The sequence below is a fragment of the Colletotrichum phormii genome (genome assembly GCF_030913505.1).
Source record: "Colletotrichum phormii strain CBS 102054 chromosome Unknown BDP81scaffold_7, whole genome shotgun sequence".
In the NCBI taxonomy this organism is placed as follows: domain Eukaryota; kingdom Fungi; phylum Ascomycota; class Sordariomycetes; order Glomerellales; family Glomerellaceae; genus Colletotrichum; species Colletotrichum phormii.
The window spans coordinates 1,348,824-1,367,256 of record NW_026851449.1 but is presented as its reverse complement, the minus strand read 5'-3'; the positions used below and the strand labels follow the sequence as shown (position 1 = coordinate 1,367,256).

Sequence of the window (18,433 nt, the reverse complement as noted above, 5' to 3'; positions counted from 1 at the left end):
GGCATATACGCATGCTGCGGAGCAGAAGATTGCAGCAAACGGAAAGACTGCAATGAGATGAGCCAGAGCTGCCAACAGATATATGGACTTCACGGTCTCGCCTCCTCTTGATCTTAAACAGCCTCGTGTTCCCGTTACTCAGATTGAACCCCTTTAGACGTCTTCAGCTCACTACATACCCAACCATGCCGCCCAAAGTCACGAATCTCACTGCCTTCAAGACGGCCCCTGGCAACACCAAAAAGGGCCTATCTCACTCGATTCACAGCCCGCAAGCAGACGATGGCCCCCAGATACGACCGACACACTTCATAATCCGCGAAGGCAACCCTGGGGACATCGTACCTGTCATACCAGTCGACCTGCTCCCAGACTATGTAACCATTGTTGGCCTGTCGCGTACGCTGACCATCAACGATACCACTGGCATGTCGAACCTGGGCACATTCGCGAAGCCACAAGGTCACTATCAGCTACAATTCGTGTCTCCAGCGCATGATCGTCCCACCGGAGGAGATCCTGAGAGCTTGGATGCTGGTTGTCTTGTCGAACCTCAGCGGCCTGGGTCTGACGTTGCAAAGGTCGGCCAAGGAACTGGCAAACAGTACCATGTGGCAAAGAGCAACGGTGTCAACGCATCGTCAACATCAGCCACCTCGCAGTCAACTCCCAGAACAGTGGCCAAAGCCCCTCCCCTCGCTCCAGCTCCTTCGCCCCGGGTCCTCGACTGGGCCGAAGACGACACGGACTCGGTCTCGACAGACGACTTCTCCTCCGCAGAGCTCTCCGCGCCAGACACCTCGTCAAAGTCCTCCTCCGGCTCCAGAGACAAACGAAAGCCTTTCCGACGAGTCCAGGCCCTGGCCCCGGCATCGGCCGTGATCAAGGAGAAATCAGACGCCGAGATCGCGGAGCGCATGCTCGAGCTAGGCCGCGTCCAGCAGCACGCCGCCACCCGCAACCACCACCACCATCCCGCCCAGGCCCTGGAGACGACGGTAGCAGCGACGGCGGCATCTCACAGCAGCGACGGCAGCACCAGCACCGCCGCCGCCGGAGCCCCAAAGCCTACCCCTCCCAAGCCCGCCGCAGGAAAGCAAAAGGTAGTCCGGCCAGACGGCAGCCTCTGCCGGCACTGGTGCCGGACAGGCCAATGCAGCTGGGGCGCCGAGTGCCGCTACACGCACCAGATGCCCCTGACGCTCGAAGGGCTCGCGGACGTCAACCTGTCGGAGCTGCCGTCCTGGTGGCGTAAGCAGGCCGGTTTGCCTGCCGAGGGGACCATTGACCCGCGCATCTTTGCTGTTGCCATCGTTCCTGCCACTGGGTTGAAGAAGAGCAGCAGCAGCAGCAGCAGCAGCAGCAGCAGCAGCAGCAGCAGCCCCTTTCCGACGGCGCTGGGTGGCGTGAACACTGCTCCGCCGCCGATGATGGCTCTTGAGACGTCAAGAAAGGTTGCTAGGGTGAAGCCGGGGAAGGCTGAGAGAAGAATGGCGAGGGAACTTCGAGGCGTGCCGTTTGGGGTTGAGGGGGCGCGGGCGGGGATGGGGTTGTCGCCTGTTATTGCTGTCGGCAGTAAGAAGAAGTTGAGCTTGGGGCGGCTGCAGAGCCGGACGATGGAGGTTCAGCAGGTTGATGAGGTTGTTGAGAAGCTTGTTGATATTTGATCCTAGCTAGGTCAACGTATCTTTAGTGTGTACCTGTCTCTTTTTTGATAGACTTGGTTAGAAATTAGACCCGTTGATGAACTACTCGGTCAGTGCAACGCTATGTGATGTTCTTCTCTTTCGAAAGCCAGCTTTTGGCAGGTAATACGTCAAGCTCCGTAGATCACTCCGTTCAGAATGCCGGCTGTCGACAGCGCAATTTCCATGTTGAAAATGCCGGAGACCGTTGGTAGGCTTGTTTGTAAGCTTGCCAAGCCCGGTGTTTGACCTGCTTCCAGTGCATGAAAGACCCAAAGTGACCGGTGTTAGGAACTGGATTCACGGATGGATTTTCCGACACTTCACATTGAAGCCGGACTTGCAAAATGTCCGTTATTACGCTGCAATGCACCGTCCAGTGTGTCATCCCTTTGGCATAAGACAAATCGGCAAAGTGGCCGTACGATCACCGCGCGGGAAGGAATATAAGCGTCTGACACCATGAGATGGGCCGTAATCTCCAGCGGCGCATGTTTACACTAATACCGACTGGTCGATCGGGCTGGGGTTACGGTCAAGGTTGATAATGTAAGCGGCTTAAGTCCAGCCCACGGTTCCAAGACGCAGCGAATTTGGCACATTTCCGACCGATCGGGAATCGAGGGTTGTGGTAGATGCTAAATCCGTGACTTCTTAACCCCGTCCAGCGAATGGCAGCGTGCCAAGGCAGAGTTGAGAGGGACGTCGTCCAGTGTACGGTACCTGCGCAAACCACCCCCACATTACACTTTGGGTAACGTGGTAACCTATCTGCCGTGGACGTCAAGCTTCCATTTGGTGCTATGGTGGGGGTGTAAAGTATCTCCGCGTATTCGTCATTGAAGGTAGGACCGCTACGTGAAAACGGTAAACCGTACTTTGCACATGGGGATAGGTAGAAGGTAACTAACTCTTGGCTCCCGTCTCCTCTTTTCCGGTGACATTGGTGATATCATCTCGAAGCCTTCAATACTGTTATATAAACAGTAGTCACCCACGTCCAAGTCTTGAGATTAGGTTTGCTGAACACCACTCTCGACTCTCGATATCCACCGCATCTCGATAGCTCGATAACAGCACCAATACCCCGCAGCTCAAGCCTCAAGTTACTTAATTATTCAGCACCAGAGCAACGCTTTCCTTCACACTTTCACAACATCGTCAAAAGCCCTCACAAGACCATGCCTCAGCTCAACGGACAAGACGTCGGCCAGATCGGCTACGGCCTCATGGGCCTCACATGGCGCCCCCAGCCCTGCTCAGAAGAGCAAGCCTTCGAAGCCATGCGCACCGCCCTCGCAAACGGCAACAACTTTTGGAACGGCGGAGAATTCTACGGAACGCCAGAGTACAACAGCAGCACCCTCCTCGAGCGCTACTTCACAAAGTACCCCGAGGACGCTGACAAGGTCGTCCTGAGCATGAAGGGCGGTCTCATCCTCCCGCAGCTCAAGGCCGACGGCTCGCCCGAGGGCGTCCGCCACTCCCTCGACAAGATCCTCTCCCAGCTCGGGGGCCGCAAAAAGGTTGACATTTTCGAGTGCGCGCGGCGCGACAAGAACACGCCGCTCGAGGTCACGTTTGGGGTCATTCAAAAGGAGTACATTGACACGGGGAAAGTCGGCGGCATCACACTCTCCGAGGTCTCGGCCGCATCCATTCACGAGGCCGTCAAAGTCGCCAAGATTGTCGGCGTCGAGGTCGAACTCAGCTTATTCTCGACCGAACCCTTGACCAACGGCGTCGCCGCCGCGTGCGCGCAGTACGGCATCCCCCTCATCGCCTACTCGCCCATCGGCCGCGGCATGCTCACGGGCGAGGTCAAGACGCTCGACGATATCCCGCAGGGCGACATGAGGCGGCACATGCCCCGCTTCCAGCCCGACACGTTTGGCGTCAACATCAAGCTCGTCGAGCAGGTCGAGGAGCTGGCAAAGAAGAAGGGCGTCACGCCGGCGCAGCTCGCCATTGGCTGGATCGTCGCGCTTTCAAAGAGGCCTGACATGCCCGAGATCATTCCCATCCCGGGTGCGACGACGGCGGCGAGGGTCACGGAGAATGCAAAGCTGGTGGAACTTACCGAGGCAGAAATGGCAGAGATTGACGCGACGCTGGCAAAGTTCGAGGTCGCGGGTGGCCGCTACCCCGATGGTGCTCCCGTCAACACCTAAGACTTTTGCGTAGCGCGTAGAAGAAGACATCAAGAAATCTAGTCAAATCTTTTGTTCAATTGTCAGCTTGATCGTCTCTGGAAACGTAGACTAAAGGTATTGAATGAAGAAAGCTTCGAGAAGCAGGCTCAGTGTTGCTAAGTAGGGCGAAGATTTTATCCACAGAACGACCCGGAGGTCTTCAGAATTGCAGAATTCTTTTTTGATCATCATCGTGCCATTGGCGTCAAAAGTGAAAGGAAAATAACTGTATGACTTACCCTTTGCAGCCCGAACCTGTCGGCGTTGCAAAAAATTTATTGTTGCACTTTGGTGAGATGGATGCAGTGTAGAAAAAAAAATTCGTATCTGGGCAAAGACATTTGTGTAGCCGATGACTAAGCGAACCATCCTCAATTCCTAGGCGGCCAACCGAGCTGGTGGATGCTCCCGGTTTCCACTTGCTTGACGGATACCTCAAATTAATGGCTCTTTGCACATGATAAGTATCACAGCGGATTCAGCTGGTGAACGGCGCGGCGGATGAAGTCTTCAAGAAGTAGATTTATAGGCTCAACAATAACACGGTATCAGGGTATACAGCAACGCGCCTTTTACCAACAAATCGAATACAGTGGCTCTCGCCCCAGAAGGTACACAAAAAGAAGTTGGCTTCTACACCATCGCTCCGTTTAACCCGTGAGCCTCAACCCTATTGACCAGCTTCTTCACGTTTGTCCACTCCTCCGCCTTGAGGTCGTCTCTTCCGCCCAAGCCAGAGGCCACCTCGAACACGGTCAAGACTCCGTCGATACCTCCCGTAGCCAGACGCTTGCCTTCAGAAGGCTCCCAGACAACCTTGTTCAAGCTCTTGGCAAGCATCGTTCTACCATCCTTGCGAGAGCTCGGGGAAATTCTTGCCACAGGCTCCTCCGTCTCCACCGTGATGTCCCACAGCTCGAGCCAGCCTGCACCGTCAACGAGGGCAAACACGCTGGGCTTGATCGGCGACCATTGTGCATCATAAACTACGTCTTCTCGTACAAAGTCAATGAGTGGTGAGACCGTCGGCTCGACACCTGCTGTCGATGTCGCTGCAGGTGCGCGAACCTTCCACAATCTGACACTCCAGTCAAGAGACGATGAAAGAACCAAGTCGCCGAGATCCACCGGGCCGCGCGCAGGATGGAAGTCCACCGACATGACCGGCGCCGTGTGTCCCTTGTAGCTGACACGGGCATCAACCCCAGCCTTTGCGCCGGCTCGATCGTATCTGTGGCAGGGGAAAATAGTGCCCTCCTCACTGCCAACGAGGAAAAACGTAGGATCCGTTTGGGGGAACGCGAGGCAGGTCGGGCTAATGTCGTCCAACTTGTATCCAGGCGGCGCCTTGAGCTCCAACAGCTCTTGCGGCTGAGCGAAGACGTCCATGCTCCAACCGCAGACCACACCGTCCGTCGAGGTTGAAATAATGTTATTGGCGTTTTGAGTACCCACGATGTCTACAGAATAGATGGGATGTGTGTGTCCGTATCCTGTAAGTGGCGTCTTCTGGACGGGTGCCGATTTTGCTCTCATGTCCCACAGCAGTACTTGACCGCTGTAAGTGCCTCCGATGATGAGGTTCTGGTGGTAAGGGGAGAATTTCGCTGTGAGAACATCGGACTGCGCGTGGAAAACATACTCTGGCCTGTCACGCAGAGCCAAGCTCCAAACTTGGACCAGACCGTCCGGCTCGTGTGGTGCAGTTGGATTTTTGGTATACGATGCCAGCATCAGCTCTGAATGATGATGTGAAAAGTCGATACTGCTGATCATGCGTTTCTTCGACCATCTCTCATCGAAAAACTGAGCCACCTCTTTGACTCTCCGCCGACCCTTGCCACCAACGTTGCCGCTGTCATCGTCATCATCATCCACGTCCTGGCCTTGGAGGGCGTAATCCGTGAGGATATCGTACTCCTGGCCAAGAGCTCTCTCGATTACTTTCGTGGATTTCTCTAGGAACTCAGAAAATTCGGGGGCACCAGTAACGGCTTCCAGCTCCTCGGAGGTAAGCTTGCGCATGGGATAATTCGCCTTCGCCGGCGCGTCGCTCGGGATCACACCATCCTTGAGCAGATCCAGCGAGGCCTTGAGCTCCTCTTCCACCTCCTTTCGGATGTCCTGTCGCAGCTCTTCTTCGCGATCCCGCTGTCTTCGGCTCAGCCTCTTGCTGGGCGTCGATGTGATAGGAGGGATGTCTTCGGTGTCGGAGAGCGATTGGGCTCTGGGTCGGGTTGGCGAGGTCCATGCTTCGGCCGTTTGCACTCCCTTACTGTACGAGTGCACTTCCTTGACAGGAGATGGAGGGACTTCGTAGATGGTCGTGAGTGGTGCCGTCGTCAGACTCAGCTGTACGGGTGTTGCTACAGGAGCTGGGGCCGGAGTTGGCTGGCCATTGGCGGGGGTTGCGAATTCCGATGTTGCAGTACTCAACTCTCCTGCGCTTAGGACGCTGTTGGGCCGGCTACCCCTACGTGCCGGTGACGCAGCTCCTCCAGTCGTGGATCCAGGTCGACTTTCTCCCACCAAGCTGTTGATCAAGCTTTCGATGTCGCGGCGGTTCTCGGCTCGGCCTGGGATGGGGGAGACCAGCTATACGAGACATCAGCAGACTGCGCCAGTAAAGGGACCGGTTCATCTCACGTCGCCTGGGCTTCCTGCACTTTGCCGGCTTGCTGTTGTCTGAGTTGCACGAAGCTCTCTCTGTCGCTTCAGCTCCGCGAGCTTAGCCTTCTTTGCGAGGATTTCATCTCTTCGCTGTTGCATGTTGTCTTCTCCTTATTCCCATCGCGGGACTAGCCGACTGTGTGGGTGGATTATCGCGGGGCAGATAGGCACTGATGTTGCAAAATCAGGTAGGTAGGGTCGAAGGATCGCAAGTGAGTCGGAGTGCTGGGTGTAGAAAGGCGAGGAGGAGCCGACTTTTTGTTGACGATGTCGGATACCTGTGACAGTGTCTGGCAACGGCAGCGACGTTTGGTTTGATGGGGATTCCCTTTCCATGCGCGTTGTCCCGTCGCGATTCCAGAGGGACCCCTGTTTAGAGTCAGGTACAACTTCAGCCAAAATGCTGCAGAAAGATACCTTTGTGGCCCCTGCATTAAAGTTGACCTTCCGGTACCCATTTGCCTAGTAGCTTGGTGGACATTTCCACCGAGAAGCAACTAACCTTGCAAGGCAAGTGACGCACGTGATTGCGCCAGATCGGCAAAGGGTCGGCAGAATTGCGTCGTCCGTAGCGGCATTCGGTCGCTGAGGTAAGGAAGGTCCCTCTGCGGCACAGCGGCTTGGTGCAAGCTTCCAGCCCAGTCAGCATGGCGACGGGCGCTGGGCGCGGGCAAGTGGTGCTGGGATGGTGTTCCCTGTCCGAGCTCCAGACGCCCGGGAGTGACTTGACTGCCAACTACTGGAAAATCTGCGAGTTTCCCCGAGCATATTTTCAACCTGGAAAACCTCACACCCTGCGTCCCCTAACGTAATTCCCTCGACAGAGCTCCGAAAGGGTCAATTGGCAGCCATTGTCAACCCGCGCACTGTCCTTTCCATCGTTCGCTCCCTCTCGAAAGCAGTCGCGCAATCCAGGCAATTGTCCACAATGTCTTCCTCCTCAGGAGTTAACGTACGTCGTGTCCTTCGCCCTCGTCCGCATCTTGCGGAGCACCCAGCCACCTTGTCTCCCTAAGCCGACGACCCTCCATCGCCACGCCAATCAACCATGAGCAACGAGCTTGCGCTTTCGAGATTATGAACAGCCCGGCTGATTGATGGAACTTATAGGTGCTGAGATACACGGCCCTCGGCCTGGGTGTGTTCTACGGCTTCACACATCAGCGATCGATCACAGCAAGCCAGAAGGCTGCCGCCGCCACGAAGGAGTACGAGCGCAAGCAGAAGTTGATCGACCAAGCCAAGGCCGAGTTTGCGAAGAAGAGCCAGCCCGTCACGACGGCGGCTGCTGATGCTGGAGGTGCGTTTCTCCCTCGATAAGACGTAGCGGACTTTTGGATGTCGCGATTCACGCCCGTCATTTCTCGCCCTTGTTGGCGGCTCCCGTAGAACACATGAAGACTGACATCAGCCACAGCCAACGTCGACCCGATGGACCCCAAGTTCGACCTTGAGGCCTACTTCAACAACCTGGTGAAGCAGAACCCGTAGACTGGATAACGAATGGGGGAGGGGACGGCTTGCACAACGGATAGACAGGGTCGGGATTGGGGATACGCCTGCTCGCGGAGAACACGAAGAGTCCTAACAAGGGACGAATAATCTGGTCTTTCGGCAGCAGTAGGTGCATGGTAGGCACCACGACCGATGTCACCGCATAGACATTTCCTTACGTCTGTTTACCGGGTGTACATGTGTACAATATGCTCAACTAGATGACAATTCCAAGGAACGAGCCATTGGATTCCATCAATTACTTACTTTCTTGCGCATCACCTCCCCACTCTGCGAACCTGAGCGGGATCTACATGCCTTGGTAATCAACACATGGTTCCAATATGGTCTGCAATGCAGTCGAATGCTGCATTCCCTGAGAGTGCCGCAACTAATTCTAGGAGACTGGTCCACGGTAGTTGTAGCTGCACAATGGCCGAAACAGTCCTAACCTCCGATATCCCGCGGCTTCTGCTCATCTAAGTAATAAAAGGCGGGCAGCCAGTTGGAGACTTTCGCTGGTGACAGGTCGGATGATTCGTCTGATGCGGAATCATCTCTCCAGGCGCAGGATGACCATTCATCAACTTTACACCTACACGGAATACGTCGAAGCTGCGAAGATGTACCGAATGCAATCATTGCCCATCACATATGGTGAGTCTCTCACTGTACGAACCAAACAAGCAATCTGTACCTACCTTACTCAAGGCCGGGACCCGGCACTGGCCCGGCCACCCCGGGCGGGACGGAATCCCTTAGCCCGGGACAATCTTTGTCCGATACACGTGACTCCACCTTTCCCAGACTTACGCGGAAGCCACGACTTGGCTGCTGTCAACGGGACACACCACTGAACGGGTCGGCTCTCCATGGACCGTGCACGCTGCCCCTGCACCACCGATTCAGGTGCATAAGCTCCAAGCTGTCCTTCTCGGATACCTTGCTGTGAGACAGAAGGTCGTCGTCGCCAGCTCCATTTCGCAACCTTCAACCTACACGGCCACTGCCTTTCTACACCAAACGCGGCCACAATGACGGCCCAATCTCTTGGACCCCTCTCCGGAGGCAGCAAAGAGAACACACGAACTGTCCTCAGAGTCACCATCTTGTCTCTGATCGCAGCTGCCGCTGTCGCTAGTCGTCTTTTCTCCGTCATTCGTAAGTGCCCCTCGACACGTTGCCAAGGGCTCTCCTTCCTACCATCACCAGCACCAGTTGATGGTTGGATCGGAAGGCGCTCATCGCGATCCTCCTCACCGCAGAGAAAGCATGCTAATTCAAGTTTTACAGGCTTCGAGAGTATCATTCACGAATGTTGGTCTCTTCCCGTTCTACGTCCCTTCCTCCGTACCCGAAACTAACTATTTACCAGTCGACCCCTGGTTCAACTTCAGAGCAACCAAGTACCTTGTGGCCAATGGATTCACCAAGTTCTGGGACTGGTTCGATGATCGGACATGGCATCCTCTCGGTCGGGTTACTGGAGGAACTCTTTACCCTGGTCTCATGGTGACCAGCGGCGCCATCTACCACGCACTTCGAGCTCTTACGGTTCCCGTCGATATCCGCAACATCTGCGTTCTTCTGGCGCCAGCTTTCTCTGGCCTTACTGCCTATGCCGCCTACCTCCTCACCAATGAGATGACCACTTCGCCCTCGGCCGGTCTGCTTGCGGCCGTCTTCATGGGTATCTCCCCTGGTTACATCTCCCGATCAGTTGCCGGCAGTTACGACAACGAGGCCATCGCCATTTTCCTTCTCGTCTTCACCTTCTACCTGTGGATCAAGGCATTGAAGCTGGGCTCCATGCTCTGGGGTGCTCTTTGCGCCCTCTTCTACGGTTACATGGTCGCCTCATGGGGTGGCTATGCTTTCATCACCAACATGCTTCCTCTGCATGCTTTGACCTTGATCCTCATGGGTAGATACAGCGCCCGTCTCTACGTCAGCTACACCACTTGGTACGCTCTGGGTACATTGGCTAGCATGCAGATTCCCTTCGTCGGCTTCCTGCCTGTCAAGACCAGCGAGCACATGCCCGCTCTCGGTGAGTGAAGACGTGAGAGCTTTGTATTGGTATGAACTAACATGCGCTAGGTGTCTTTGGCTTCCTGCAGCTCGTTGCCTTCATCGACTATGTTAGAGGAGCTATTCCCAGTCGCCAGTTCCAGACCTTCGTCTACACCTTCTTGGCTGCGACATTCGGTCTTGCTCTCGCTGGCTTGGTGGCCCTGACATCGTTCGGATACATCGCCCCCTGGGGTGGTCGTTTCTACTCTCTCTGGGATACCGGCTACGCCAAGATCCATATTCCCATTATTGCATCAGTCTCTGAGCACCAGCCTACCGCCTGGCCTGCTTTCTTCTTCGACCTCAACATGCTTGTCTGGCTCTTCCCCGCTGGAGTCTACCTTTGCTTCCAGAACCTCCGGGATGAGCACGTTTTCGTCGTTGTTTACGCCCTCTTTGGCACCTACTTCGCTGGTGTCATGGTGCGTTTGATGCTCACCCTCACTCCTATTGTGTGCGTTGCTGCGGCTATGGCGGCATCCCAAATCCTCGACACTTATATGGTCGCCAAGTCCCCCAACCCTGAGGACTTCAAGACCGACGAGGCCGTCGAGGGAGCCCCCAAGAAGGCAGCCAAGCAGAGTGGACTTAAGTCGACCAGCAAGCCGGTCGTTGGTATTTACACCTTCCTTTCCAAGGCCGTCGTTGTTGGTGGTATGTCCATCTTCTTGCTCCTCTTCGTGCTTCACTGCACCTGGGTCACCTCGAATGCCTACTCTTCGCCCTCTGTCGTCCTTGCGAGTCGACTGCCCGATGGAAGCCAGCACATTATTGATGATTATCGCGAGGCTTACCAGTGGCTGCGTCAGAACACCAAGGAGGACGCCAAGATCATGTCTTGGTGGGACTATGGCTACCAGATTGGTGGCATGGCTGACCGTCCCACTCTCGTCGACAACAACACATGGAACAACACTCACATTGCCACTGTTGGCAAGGCGATGAGCTCTCGTGAGGAAGTCAGCTACCCCATCATGCGCCAGCATGAGGTTGACTACGTCCTGGTGGTGTTCGGTGGTCTGCTGGGATACTCCGGTGACGACATCAACAAGTTCTTGTGGATGGTCCGCATTGCTGAGGGTATCTGGCCTGAAGAGGTCCAGGAGCGCAAGTTCTTCACTCCCCGTGGAGAGTACAGAGTCGACGATCAAGCGACCGACACCATGAAGAACAGCTTGATGTAAGTAACAGATCATCCTTGAGTTTGAGATCCTGCTAACAATTTTGTAGGTACAAGATGTCTTACTACAACTACAACTCGCTGTTCCCCGCTGGTCAGGCCCAGGACCGCGTCCGTGGCGTTCGTCTCCCGGATGTCGGCCCCAAGCTTGACACCGTTGAGGAGGCTTTCACCAGTGAGAACTGGATCATTCGCATCTACAAGGTCAAGGACCTTGACAACGTTGGCCGTGACCACCAGGCCGCTGCAGCCTTCGAGAGAGGCCAGAAGAAGAAGAAGGCCATCAAGAAGCGCGGCCCCAGAGTCCTCAGAGTTGACTAAATAAGGGCGGTGACAAGACACTCCGAGGATGTTGCCTCGGGAGTGCCTCTCAATTTCATTGTATTGGGACAGGGATAGGTGGTTCTAGATTCCACATGTAGACACAAAAAGCACGCTTAGGCGAATGTACACTACTTGATCATGATTCATTTGGCACTCTTGCAGGCTCCTATGACTGTCAATGTATTCCCGAGAGGGCCAACGACCGACTGAGGCATTTCTAAATCCTGGAGCTGATAATGCCCGGACTTTGAGCAACTGGGGCAGAGGAGGCAAGAACGATGTGAGCATATGCTATCTTACCTTATCGAGGAAATCTCCAGATCTCCAGATCTATAAAACATCTAGTCAGGTGTTTATGAAGCTAGAGATCTTCAAAATACTACAATTTCTTTTGTTATCCCCTTTTCTGCTGCCACCGCTGAGCCAGCAAACCTATTGTGACTATTTCACTGCATGTGAAAAGGGCCTTAAGAGCATCTACGAGCATCCCTGGCTTCACCTCTAGCTTTGAACAGACTTCGGTATACTCTCATAGTAAGAAGTGCTAAGTGGAAGGTAAACCCCAGTGCTCACGAGAGGCTAGTCCTGAGAAAACACTGCAAGACAGATGAGTACGTACCTCTCACTTTTCCTTCAAGCCTTGTGGCCTGATTTCGATTCCTTCCGTGAGTGGTGCTTGAAGTTTTTGTCCTGGGGAAGGAACTCGCTTAGCGTTGTTTTGATGGTGTTGCACCTTCCTCACCGCCGCAACAATTCTCCTTCTGTGGCACCCATTGCTTTCCTTTGATAACCTCACCAACTTCTTACAACTTGCTTACAGACGCCCCATCCCAGGATATTGCGGACACTACTGGAAGCCACGGGAAATCCTACGAGCATGGCACCCAAGGAGAGGCCTCTTGCTTCGAAGGGAGGAGGAACAGACTCTTCTCGGTATCGCTGTAAGGCATTTCCATCCATGATTTGATTCGAAGACACTGGGACACTGACGTTTACAAGCAGCGGCACGCAACGAAACCCCTCGTCTGACTCGCCACCAGCCGTTGGATGATCAGTACGAGCGCCAGAGACGCCCTGTCGGAGCACCTCCGCGAAGACGCATCAAGTCCAGCCGCGCTTCTGGCCGTTCCAAGGGGGTTTCGCAGTCCGAGTCGACCTACTCTGATGTTTATTCGGCCTCACAACGCTGCCAATCTGTCTGCTGTGATTCGTCGGGAGATGGGATTGTCACATCTTCCTTGTATGAGAGCTCGTCGGCAGCCTTCACCCAGAGCCGGTTTCAGCTCACTCCCGAATCGCATTCGGGTTATCAGGAGGAAGAGACTTCTCTTGCACAGCCTGCAGTACTCCGGCAAGATTTTGAGTCGGAGATCTCGGATAGCACCATCACCGCAGTCACCCACGAAAGGTCACGCCGTGGAAAGCATGCGGCGCATCGTCATCGCCAGGATACCAGACGGGACACCAAGCGCGACAGAAACGAAACATCTTGCGACTAGGCGTCCGAGATTTCTGTTCATATTGACGACAACACCGATGGTTTTTATTGCTTGGGCTGTGGCATTCGCCGATCTGACGAGCAACACAAAATCCGCAAGTTCCGAGATGGAGACCCGGCCTGGCGCAACTTCTGTAAGCCGTGCCACGAGAAGCATCTCACCAGTGGCGATGGAAAGACGGTGATGGCATATGGGAACTTTTGCTTCGGCTGTGGATTTGCCCGCTCGTCACACTTCAACAAGGAGAATCCCATCAAGCCCAGCAAAAAGCCGATCAAGAACTTTTGTGCTCATTGCATGAAACGTCTGTCCAAGAAGGCAGTCATCCCAACAGAGACTTTGCTCGGTATCGTAAGTGTTAACATTTGCTTCACCTACCAGCTCTGGACGCTAATAATATTCAGTCCTCCGATGAAAGTGGCCCAGAATCAGAACCGCTCGAGTTCGACGAAGAGCAACATGATGGGCAGAGCCCAGAGCACGCCGGTCATTTTCGCATGTCGTCCCAGCAAGAGACGGCAAAGCCGAAGAACGATGCTACCGACGATTCTAATGAGCACTACGAAGCTGGAAACGAATCAGATGAACTTTCTCCATCGGAGTCTGTTCGAAAGCGACTGAGAAAGCGCCGTTCTGCTCGAGCAAGCGATGCGGTACCTCTGGAGGAAGTCCGGCCCAAGTCCCAGCGCTCTACGACAAGCCATAATGAGGATCATACAAAGTCTGCCTTTGAGACAAGCATCAGCCATCAAGCCCCCTCGGTCGAAGATGTTCCAGATACTGAAGATAACCTACGACCCGAGGACAACGAACCTGCCAACTCTTGCAGCTCGCCAGCCTCAGCCCGGCCCACATCTGTCAAGGTCGCACCTGCCACGCCGATCCAAACGACAGCCCAGGTTACGACCAGCGATGATTGTCCTGACCCCGATCCGTCTCTGGACTCGGAAACCTGTTCACCTTCTAAGCGAGCTAGATTCAGTGAACGGGTCGAGGTCCGCACATCTCCGACTTTCTGGCAGCGAGAGCATCCCGAAGGTGACAATCCATATGCGCAATTCCAGTACGAACAATACCAGGATGATCTCCGCGATGGAAAGAAGGCCGTTCCTCTCAAGGATCCACTGAGAGATCCTGATGGCAGGACTGCAGGACAGCTCTACGTGCCCCTATGCAGCATCGACGATCATAGCTTCAACTCTTGGAGCAACGAAGGCGCGACAGGATGGGAAGATTTTGCTGCCAAATTCAGACCCAGCTCCGCCAAGGTCTCCAGTGACAACCCGCTTCATTCTAGCACTTTGTATACCCCCGAAGGAAACCAGCCCCACGATTGTTCCACCAGCAATGGTTACCAGCATCGCTTCACCAGAGATCGATCGAATCCAAACAATCGACAACAGCAGCCGCAAGATTTCGGCGATTTCTGCTATGGCCAGGGCAAAGAGAATCAGCCATGCCCGCCAAGTCCCATCGCCCCTTCCGGCTGGTACTCGCAGCATGACTACTTTGATGGCTACCACAATCCCGAGAACCATCACGCCACAGACTGGACATCCCGCCGTGATGCTCGTCGCACTGAGCGGAACCACGGCCCATGTGCTAAACAAGCCGGTTCCTTCTGGGATACACATGATCAGTACCCCAGTATGGATTACCAGGCAGACGGCGCAGGCAATCATTTTGAATCCTCCAGCGGCTATCCTGATGACTACGGTTCCTTCGGAGGATTTGGCTTTAATTCATATAGGTCAAACGATCATGGGCTGTATCCGGAAGAGGACAGCTTCCATCACAGCAACTACGACTCTGCTTCTGCTCATCAGCAATATTACCAGGGCCCCCAACCATCTCCACCGAAAGAGAAGCGGCATGGCTTTGAATTTGGTACTTCTGACACCCATGAGAACATGAACACTCGCTCTTCCTACAGCTTCTCTGGTTATACGACGGAGCAAGACACAGCAACCGGGTACGGTGCTTCGCGCGATGCTGGAATCCCGTTCGAGACCTCAACCACGAGCAGCGACGCGCCTCAAGAGCCCAAGCTTCCTCCTATCGGCATTGTCATGGAGATTCCGGATGATATGTCCGACAGCGATGTCCACACTCTGCTCATCCCCGGCTGCGACGACTATATTCCTATGGCGTACTGAGCCCGACTTCCTTTGCAGCTACTTTTCGTCAAGAGCAGCTTCCACCTTATTTTTACTGATTCTTTCATCATGTCTGAACTTTCACGATCGAGGATCGTTTGCGAGCTCGTCATCCAGCAACACAGCTAACGACGGCATCGCGACTATGCGACGACGGAACGATATTGTCGACCTAACATTCTGCCTGCAAACGGAATTGCAGAATCTTGCTGTGGAATACTCCAACTTTTGTTTCGCTTGTCTTTTTTTACGTATCTTTCTCTTGCCGGTTACTTCCTCTTACGCCATTACCCCTTTTCGACAAACGCCGCAAATTCCATCACCCTTTTCTTGCTTTTATCTCACTTTTCTTCGTTCGCCTTTCTGGCAGCTTTTCGCAACAAGGCGATTCGCTACGGATTATGGGAGAAAGGGCATTTGACCATTCATCGTCACTACGCAAGGCTCTATCGCCATTCAACAGGATCTCTTTCCGACACATTCGGACGCAACCGAGTGGCTTTTTACCACAGCCGAAAACCCACAACAAAGCTTGCAGAGAATTGGTTTGGGTTTACTGTTATTTGGAGAAGCATCAACTCCAATTGGATGGTGGTTTTTACCTTGTGCCTACGACTTTGGGCAACGCTTTCGTTGAGTTTGGGATTCAGCAATCATTTGGATCATGCTCTTGACTCTTTCTGGAGGGTTAATGGCTTTCTAAAGTCGTCGTACAGGATTGGCTTGCCCTGTTTTGCCCCTTGAAACAAAAAAACCACAGAAGGAGAATTTGAGATTGCCAACCTGTAATTAGTTAGTAACACGACCAGCAATGCAAAGACGATTCCATAGAAGGAGGGTTTTCCTTTTTGCAACATTACGAAGTGATGAGATGGGTGTTGATGTTAGAGCTTACTATATCGTCCAGAGTCCCCCGAGGGAGGGTAAGAAGCTAGAGGCGAAAATGATAGCCTCGGGTGTTGTTGACGTGACAGCATCAAGTTTGTGTCAACGATGCCACAAGATAATAATCTCTAGTCTCTTTTTTTGCGGCGATGAGAAGGTGTGCCTTCACCTTCAATCTTACCTCAAGACAGCAAGATGAAAAAACATTCTGACAGAATTGTGATGGGGACTTTTTGTCACAAGAACTACATCGCAACGACAACTATATTGCGTGCCTCTAATCACCTCTCCCCTTCCTCTCCCTGAGAGAAGCAATGGTGGTTGACAAGTCATCTTGCAGTCATTCGCCAGAACGATCGAAGCATGACAGCAAAAGACAGGCCTAGCAATTTCACAAAGCCCAAAAGGCCCAAATTCGTATTATTCAACCGAATTAGTATGCAACAAGTAATGGCAACACACATTTGGATATATATTGCTGAGTACAGAAACAAAAAGGTGTCGACGAGACTGAGTTTCAACCCCCCCAGCCACTCTACGGCTTCCTACGCGGTCCGGCTTGCTCAATGGCCGCGTCCAGCGCCATTTCCTCTTCCTCCAACCTTCGGATCTCGTCCTCCGTCATGCCGTCCTCAATCAGATGCGAAACGTTGGAGTTGACGTTGGGCGTCGACGAGCGCGGACCGCCGGCGCCGCTGCGGGTCATGTCCTCGACCGACCGTGAGGCGATGGATGCGTGCTCCTCGCTGTACGGCGCAAAGGGAGGCTGGTGGTGTTCCGTGGCGCTGATGGCTGAGGCAGGTACTGCGGCGGCGGCGCCGGTCTCAAGGGCGTCGTTGTGATCGTCCTGATGCAGTTCTCGCGAGAGGTGATGCTGTTCTTGGGGTTGTGTCTGCTGCTGGAGGTGGTGCTGGGAGTGCTGGTGCTGTCCGTCGTCCGTGTAGGGCGAGTGTGGTGACTCGGTCACCCTGGCGTGAGTCTCCTTGTCGGCGAGGTACTCGTGGGGGTTGTGGCCGGGGCCGTACGCGCCGTCCGAGACGTAGTCTGCGCGGCGGCGACGACGGCGGAGGCAGAACCATATCAGGAACGCGATGAGGGCGAGCCCGAGAACACTGCCGATGACGATGCCGGCGATGGCACCTGGCGCAAGACCTCCACTACTGCCGCCGCTGCTACTACTACCGCCGCCGTTGCTGGGACCACTGCTGATGGTTGGTTGTGATGCATCTGGGCTCACGGAGGCCGTGGGGGAGGCTGTTGCCTGAGTAGTGGATGTTGGTAATGGTGATGTTGAGTCACTCTCCTCTTCCCTGCCAAACTGTTCGACTGAATTGCTATCGCGTTTGGCCGCAAGTTTTTCGACTGCCTCTTCATACGCTATAGATAGATAGGGTCCATTGAAGACGGCGAAAGCCCCGCTCGTCGTCGTGCCGGATTTATCTTCTGATGTCCACTGAAGCTCAATATACATACTGAAGCCTGTGTAGGTTGCAATCTTCTCCGCAATTATTGGCAGGATAAGAGTCCCGTTGCCGAGGGTCACTGTTTTCTTCGTCAGTAGCTGGAACCAAGTAAGACTGACGCGAGCGACCCTGAAAGACAATCCACGAATCTGGAAGCGGAGGCGACTCACTTGCGTAGGTTTCTTCACGCTTTACAGTGGGAGCTGCCGGCGGTGCAACGCCCGCCGAGCTCTTCCCAGAAACTGACCAAGGATTCTCGGGACTTGTAGATGTTTCCATAATGTGCGACTTGTTTCCTTCATTCGACTTCGCCAACCAAGACGCCTTGCGGACCTCGACGCCGCCGGCCGCGGTCCACCTGATAGTGTGAGATGGACTGTCCACCGTGATGGTGTACGATGTTGGCTCGTGTGAACTGAAGGAAGTGATGTTGAATGTGATCCTGTTCCCTTCTTGGTCCGTGGTTGACCTTGTCGGATCTCCCAAATTGGACGTGAAGTCGATGCCACTCGAAGCCTCGCCCTCGAAGGCGACGTTGCCGTTCTCGCCGCCATTGTTCATGACGATGCGCACCTTCTCGGGGTTGTCACCGCGGCTAAGCTGAACAGGCGCTGGATATGACATGTTGTGATATCTCGTGTTCTTCTCGGTAATACTTATATGTTGTGCGTGTGGCGTTGTCACGATAATTGTGTTGCTCGAGTCCGTCGGTATCGGCTGTATTTGATCGTATCGTATCCTCGAGTCTAATAGTGGTCGTTTTCTCTGCAGAGTCGACCACAATCTCCAAAACTTTTCTCAAACTGTAATTC

The 18,433-nt window shown here is 54.2% G+C and overlaps 8 protein-coding genes across 8 annotated transcripts; 6 read left to right on the top strand and 2 right to left on the bottom strand.

Moving 5' to 3' along the window:
- Positions 1–185: 185 nt before the first annotated feature.
- BDP81DRAFT_448399 (uncharacterized protein) lies at positions 186–1,667 on the top strand (the record flags this gene model as incomplete). Its single annotated transcript, XM_060592293.1, has 1 exon — positions 186–1,667. One exon carries the CDS (start codon positions 186–188, stop codon positions 1,665–1,667), a length of 1,482 nt encoding a protein of 493 aa, XP_060446960.1.
- Positions 1,668–2,451: 784 nt separating this feature from the next.
- On the top strand, positions 2,452–4,073 carry BDP81DRAFT_424803 (aldo/keto reductase). Its single transcript, XM_060590162.1, has one exon. The coding sequence runs from the start codon at positions 2,867–2,869 to the stop codon at positions 3,854–3,856; it is 990 nt and encodes a 329-aa protein (XP_060446959.1). The 5' UTR covers positions 2,452–2,866; the 3' UTR covers positions 3,857–4,073.
- A 306-nt stretch (positions 4,074–4,379) lies between these two features.
- BDP81DRAFT_480337 (WD domain-containing protein) lies at positions 4,380–6,950 on the bottom strand. The gene is made up of 2 exons (XM_060594923.1): positions 6,524–6,950; positions 4,380–6,472 (listed from the first exon to the last, which is right to left on the bottom strand). Exons 1-2 carry the CDS (start codon positions 6,644–6,646, stop codon positions 4,511–4,513), a joined length of 2,085 nt encoding a protein of 694 aa, XP_060446958.1. The 5' UTR covers positions 6,647–6,950; the 3' UTR covers positions 4,380–4,510.
- A 335-nt stretch (positions 6,951–7,285) lies between these two features.
- On the top strand, positions 7,286–7,975 carry BDP81DRAFT_424801 (ATP synthase subunit E). Its single transcript, XM_060590161.1, has 2 exons — positions 7,286–7,499; positions 7,658–7,975. Exons 1-2 carry the CDS (start codon positions 7,476–7,478, stop codon positions 7,865–7,867), a joined length of 234 nt encoding a protein of 77 aa, XP_060446957.1. The 5' UTR covers positions 7,286–7,475; the 3' UTR covers positions 7,868–7,975.
- A 995-nt stretch (positions 7,976–8,970) lies between these two features.
- BDP81DRAFT_346199 (oligosaccharyl transferase STT3 subunit) lies at positions 8,971–12,019 on the top strand. Its single transcript, XM_060586113.1, has 5 exons — positions 8,971–9,202; positions 9,335–9,358; positions 9,417–10,091; positions 10,142–11,294; positions 11,345–12,019. The coding sequence occupies exons 1-5, from the start codon at positions 9,076–9,078 to the stop codon at positions 11,613–11,615; spliced, it is 2,250 nt and encodes a 749-aa protein (XP_060446956.1). The 5' UTR covers positions 8,971–9,075; the 3' UTR covers positions 11,616–12,019.
- Positions 12,020–12,464: 445 nt separating this feature from the next.
- On the top strand, positions 12,465–13,172 carry BDP81DRAFT_424798 (uncharacterized protein). The gene is made up of 2 exons (XM_060590160.1): positions 12,465–12,559; positions 12,618–13,172. The coding sequence occupies exons 1-2, from the start codon at positions 12,496–12,498 to the stop codon at positions 13,115–13,117; spliced, it is 564 nt and encodes a 187-aa protein (XP_060446955.1). The 5' UTR covers positions 12,465–12,495; the 3' UTR covers positions 13,118–13,172.
- A 128-nt stretch (positions 13,173–13,300) lies between these two features.
- On the top strand, positions 13,301–15,273 carry BDP81DRAFT_448395 (uncharacterized protein; the record flags this gene model as incomplete). The annotated part of the gene is made up of 2 exons (XM_060592292.1): positions 13,301–13,468; positions 13,522–15,273. 2 exons carry the CDS (start codon positions 13,301–13,303, stop codon positions 15,271–15,273), a joined length of 1,920 nt encoding a protein of 639 aa, XP_060446954.1.
- A 1,420-nt stretch (positions 15,274–16,693) lies between these two features.
- On the bottom strand, positions 16,694–18,245 carry BDP81DRAFT_448394 (uncharacterized protein; the record flags this gene model as incomplete). The annotated part of the gene is made up of 2 exons (XM_060592291.1): positions 16,694–17,700; positions 17,792–18,245. The coding sequence occupies 2 exons, from the start codon at positions 18,243–18,245 to the stop codon at positions 16,694–16,696; spliced, it is 1,461 nt and encodes a 486-aa protein (XP_060446953.1).
- Positions 18,246–18,433: the final 188 nt, after the last annotated feature.